Source organism: Condylostylus longicornis, unplaced genomic scaffold (genome assembly GCF_029603195.1).
Source record: "Condylostylus longicornis isolate FDR11 unplaced genomic scaffold, ASM2960319v2 ptg000017l, whole genome shotgun sequence".
In the NCBI taxonomy this organism is placed as follows: Eukaryota; Metazoa; Arthropoda; class Insecta; order Diptera; family Dolichopodidae; genus Condylostylus; species Condylostylus longicornis.
Genome location: NW_026577986.1, coordinates 1,156,011 through 1,162,010, shown reverse-complemented (window position 1 = coordinate 1,162,010; position 6,000 = coordinate 1,156,011). Strand labels below are relative to the sequence as shown.

Sequence of the window (6,000 nt, the reverse complement as noted above, 5' to 3'; positions counted from 1 at the left end):
TCAGTACCATCAACATCGCAAATGGCAACAGCAATAATGCGATATTATTTAAGTTTGTAATTAAACAAAAGAGATTCTTACTATATGATATTTCAAAATTAAGCGGATAAAATGGTGGTAAACACAATATATGATGTGAATAGAATACAATTCATATTCAATGTGAAAAAGGAAATAAAAATGAAGATCAAGTGAAAATGAATTTAATAGAAAGGAAAAAAAAACAAATAAAAATGGGATATATAGAGCAAACTGGTTAATTTTAAACTTTCATAATTCTATTTGCAATACTCTAAATGTACATTAAAGAACTTTAATTGTAACCTCATAAAAGGAAGCGTTATCATCATATATTTTTATTTTTTTTTTATATAAAAATTATCATTTTAATTATAGAGTTATTTAAGATTGTGTGTAATTTCAATATTAAAAGAGAAATTATTTGTTTATGTACAGGGTGGACACACATATTTTAAATTAAAAATTTAATATATTGATTATAAATCAATTATTAAATTGTTATAAAATGATATTTATTTAAATGATTTTTGATTAACATTAAATATTTGTTTTTTTTTTTCAATTAGTTTTTAATTTTAAATTATCTGTTAATATTGAGCAAAGACATTGTATCGGGCAATTTGAATTTGTTCTGGTCCTTTTGAAATATTACGTTATAATTTTCCTTAATGCAAACTGAAAAAGAAAAATTTTTTATGTCTATATTAAAGAAATATAAATATAACTATACAGAAAAACCCTTTTTACATCATACTGACTTAAAGACATAAAATTTAATTTCAATTGCATAATTATTAAAAAAATATTGTTAAATAAAATATAAAAATATATTATTCTTGCGAAACAGGAATTTGCCAAATCCAATGTTAATGATCCATTTGTAATTTATTCATCTTCCAAGTATTAATGAGTAATGACATGAGAGACGTCAGACATGTCTCTATAAAAGTACAATATTTTTAATGTCGTTCTATGGATATAACAACTGCTCATAGTCAATTTCCGAGTCAACAACATTGATTTGAGTTTTTAATTTCAATTTAAAATTTCAATCGAATAATTAAAATTTAAGGCTTTCGTTTTTTTTATAAATTAATGGCTTATTTATTTTTGTGCAAGTAATTAAAAAATTTATTGTGTAATCAGGACATTGGTTTTCAATAACAGTTAAGCAGATACAATTATAGTTATACTATATATGCTGAAATTAAATGTACAGTTGCATGAAGAAATTTCCATTAAGTTAAATTATTAGTATAATAAGCACATTCTTATTAATTTCTCAACTATGATGTTGTATTAGTAAAATTCAAAATTTAATTAGTGCAATAAGCACAATCCTACAAATATATATGTTCTTGTTATTGTGTGTTTCAATAATAGATTGTATGTAGCAATCAATGTAAACAAAACAAATACTTAGTAATCATGTGAATTACAGTATAAGCAATGTAGAGAACATTTCATCGGCAATTTCTTTATGCCTCTGTAGCTCAGTTGGTAGAGCTTCCGCCTAGAAAGCGGTAGGTCACTGGTTCGAGTCCAGTTCGCGGAGAAAAATTTTTTAATTAATTTTTCTGCCTTTAACTCGTTCCTTTGATTACGTCATCAATCTGTTCTGCAGTTGCATGCAGTGGTCGAAGTGGGATACTCAAAGTGGTGGGATGGTAAAAAAAAAAAAGTATTATTTTAGTTATTTTTTAAAAAAGTAACTAAACAAAATTTACCAAACTTTGGAAGTAAACTAACGAGAATATTTATATTTAAAATTAAATCAACTAAAAATTGAATCAAAAACTGTGCAAATTTTGAACAAAGAAATGCATAGACTACTATGTAGTATCGAAAATTTCATTAATAGAAAAAAATTATACGTTACTATTTGAAATTGGTCTTATTTAAAATTACACATATTTAATTTTTTGTTAAAAAAATTTTTAAAATTCATTAGAAAATTTTCTTAAATTTTAAAAAACATGTTCCGGAACGCATTTTTCTCTCCTATTAAGTAGTGGAATGGATTTCCAATTAATTAAAAGTACTGGGATGGCATCCCACTCCATCCCGCCTCACTTCGAGCACTGGTTGCATGAAGAAATTTCCATTAAGTTAAATGTACAGGAGACTTTAAAAACTGTTAGCAGAAACAGAGCTAAAAAGATAAACCTTCAGCATTTTTATTAAATTTATTAAGGTACAGAAAATATGAAGGTCGAAATTGTAGTCGTTTACCCTATATATTGCTGTAAATGTATTATATATTTTAGAAAAACATTGATGCAAACAATTTTCGTTATATTGCAACCGGTAGAAAAACGGATCGTCCTAATGCCAATACATTTGTAATTATGTAATTTACAATTTTTTACAATATACGCAACACAACACAATATATTATTATATAACCGCATACTGACAGTAATTTAGAGTGCATATACGTAACATGCGTATAATAATAGAAAAAAACATAATAAATGTGTGTATATACTCAGTTATATATAACATAAATATATCGTATAAATATTTATACTTAATTAATTGGATCTACAACCTACAAAAGCAAATATAAAAAAATGATAAATTTTGCACATACATAAAAGGAAAAATTTGTACATAAATGAGAGACCAGTTTAACAGGATTTTAATAAAACATTTGTAGCATATACGTTTATAATTTAAAATATATAAACTAAATCCTAAGATATGTAATGAAATTCAGTTTCTTTATATGAATTATTCTTTTTACTTTTACTAGTCATCTAGACTAGCAAAAATTACTTTCAATTTTATTATTGAATCAGTGAAACGTAAACACTATATATGTACGTATAGTTAACGGATTAATAATTGTTGTAATTTAAAATACATTCAATATAATTAGAAATCATATTCTATGGAATATAAAAGATTTAAAATTATAAATTAATATTTTAAATGAAATTGATGAATTCAGTTTATCAATGCAATAAATCTGTTTTCAATATAATAGGTTTGCAGAATATATTATTCCCTACATATTTTATTTTCTTTTACATAACCTAATTATATAATATAAGTACATAATATGCATCATATACTTATACTAACTCAGTATTCAGTATAAAAAGAAACCTATGAAATTCAAATAATTGATTAATTATTTATTATTAATTACTGAACCATGACTACATTGAGTATGAATAACGACAATAATGAATAAAAAAAATTTTTAATTTAATTTAGATATTTTACGTATTTATTTAATAAATCAGAACGAATTTCAAGGTACATATATATAGTATAATAAGTTTCAGCAAAAAAATCTAAATGGGGATTTGAAATTTATAATAGAAATCTGAGAAATTCACATATGTAAGTGCGAATGACTTTTTACTAGAAAAAAGCCCATTTCTCTTAACGAAATAGTTATAGGCCTTAAAATTCCTATCATATAACTCTTATAATATATTCGTACGAGTATTACAGAGTTGGTCAGAGTTAGCTAAATATATTTATGAAACATATAAAATATTTTATAAAATAAATGAAACTTTGAACAAGTTGGAATATCTGCTTAAATTTACCTACTTATATCATGCTTATTTTTAAAGCAAACGTGTGCTATTAAAAGTAATTTTTTAATTAAAAACTCGTAAAATGTGTTAGTTGAATTAAAAAACTCTTTACAAGAATTTATCTTAATAAAATGGAAATATATTACAATAAGTACAAAATGAATTTCAATTTAATTTGTAAAAATCGCGAATTCAACCTACATTTAATAATCTGACCACTTCTTTTAAAATTGTAAGAAATTTTATAAAACTTTTTGCAGTTTTGTCCTCTTTTTTTCAAAATTTAATTTTATATTCAGTTCAAGAACCACCAGCAAGCAACATGTTAAATTATTATTGTTTCATTTGTATATTGTCATCTCAGTGTTGGTAAACATTTTTTAACTTTGTATGCAAGACAAAATGCCCACAATATACATTAACAAATATAATATATGTATGTATGTATATGCACAAATTATATATTAACTTTCCCCTCATTCTTGTTAATTTTATTTTAATTGATGAAATTACAAAAAATAAAAGACACTAACAGTTGAAGAAAATTTATTTGGTATATATACTCGTATATATATGTTAACCACATATTATGTACAGCCGCGTGTATGTAAGTATGTACATATACATTTTGTTACAATTGGTCTATTATGCAAATTAAGACAATACCATAAGCATAGGGGATATTATTATTTGCAAAGTTATAGACTTCTAAAGTTAAATGCAATAATAATAAAAGAAATATAAAATTCAATAAAATTTTTAATAAAGAATTTTATTCTGCACATTATTTATAAAAAGAAATTTTTTTCTTTCATAGTGTCACAAAAATTGTATCCAGTAAATGAAATGGCTTATTTTTTATGTGATTTGGTCGTTTTAAACTGTTGATTGCGTTGAACTTTACATTCTCTTATAACTATAAATTTAAATGAAGAGAGAAAGAATTTATTTCTGTGTTAAAGAGGCTTACAAATTGAACGTAGACTTCAATACAAGTTACACAGTGTAAAAGCGCGAATTATTCCATATGTCACGCGTCCATTTTAAATACTATTTGTACACTAATATACAAAAATATTTTTATAAATCTTTTTACTTTTTTATAACTCAACATAACTAAATCATAAAAAACCATATTTCTAAATGTTTTTATTTCAAAGTGAATTGGTTAAATAACTATAGAAATTATATATTTTTTATTTATTTGTTTAAAGCATAGGTATTTCATACGGGTTAACTTAAAGAGCACCTAATGCCCGATGTTTTAATGTTTATTTATTCTGACCAGCTACTTCTACGTATAACATTAATTCAATTTCAATAATGCAAAAAAAAAATTAAAATATTTTTTCGGATTATGCACTTAATGAAATTAAAGTTACAACACTTTTGAATAATTCGAGAGGTAGCTATGTACGTCAAACATTATTTCAGTTGCATAAACAATTAAATCATATTCAATAGACACAAGAATATTGGCTTGGTATATCAATTCATTTCAACAGCACATTTATATTATAATACATATATGTATATATATACCTTGATTCATGTTTATTCAGTAAAATATATTTTGCGATGTCTTCGAATTTTAGATGAATAACACTTACCTGAAAAAAATAAAAAAAAAATAAAACATTCATTAAAATATAAATTATTTTCAAATGTAACTTTTTATGAGAATTTTAAAATAAATTTTAATTTATTTTTCAATTTATTCAATTTTATTCAATTTAATATTTGTTATTCAACTGATTTCATTTTCAAATTTAATCAATATTATACTATGTAATTCAGATTTAAATAATTTTATTAAATCTGATTAAGTTATATGTAATGTATGTATAAGTATACAGATATTGAAACGCATCAGTTTTTGTAAATGATTTTTAATCGCAATGTTTTAACAACATACTGATATAATATTTAAATTCATTCCATAGATCTACAAATTTTATCAAAGTTTTGGGTAAATGCCATAGAAAGACATTAAAGTCATTAATATTTTAATAAATTTTAAAATTGAAAATCTACTTTCAAAATATGTGATTTTAAAAAATTCCAAGAAAGAAAACTAGGTGAAATTTTTTATTATAAAACCACACTTATGCATTACTAATTATAATAAACCTCAATATTTGCGTTATAATTTTAACACATAATTTGTAGCTTTTACTGTAATTTTAGTAAGCATATAAAATTTTTCAACAACTTACTCCCTACACTTTCCTATACTTCCTAAACTTACTTATTGTATGCAATACTCTCACTTTAAATTTCCACCCTACTTATATATAACAACAAAATATTAGCAATTAATATTGCAAATTTGACAGGGTAAAGCATTATTGCAGTTTCATTCCTTTTTTTATACTTTTTTAGTTTAATTTTTTAGAAATTTCTGTTTAATTATATAAATGAAGGC

The 6,000-nt window shown here is 23.2% G+C and overlaps 1 protein-coding gene across 2 annotated transcripts in view; it reads right to left on the bottom strand.

The window, feature by feature from the left end:
• Positions 1-3,883: 3,883 nt before the first annotated feature.
• LOC129606076 (liprin-alpha-2-like) overlaps positions 3,884-6,000 on the bottom strand; it is a 44,872-nt gene continuing 42,755 nt past the window's right edge. For both annotated transcript variants that reach the window (XM_055516170.1, XM_055516171.1), the window contains exon 3: positions 3,884-5,185. In XM_055516170.1, coding sequence (XP_055372145.1) covers positions 5,069-5,185 — 117 coding nt within the window. In that variant the 3' untranslated portion in view covers positions 3,884-5,068. The remainder of the gene's footprint in view (positions 5,186-6,000) is intronic.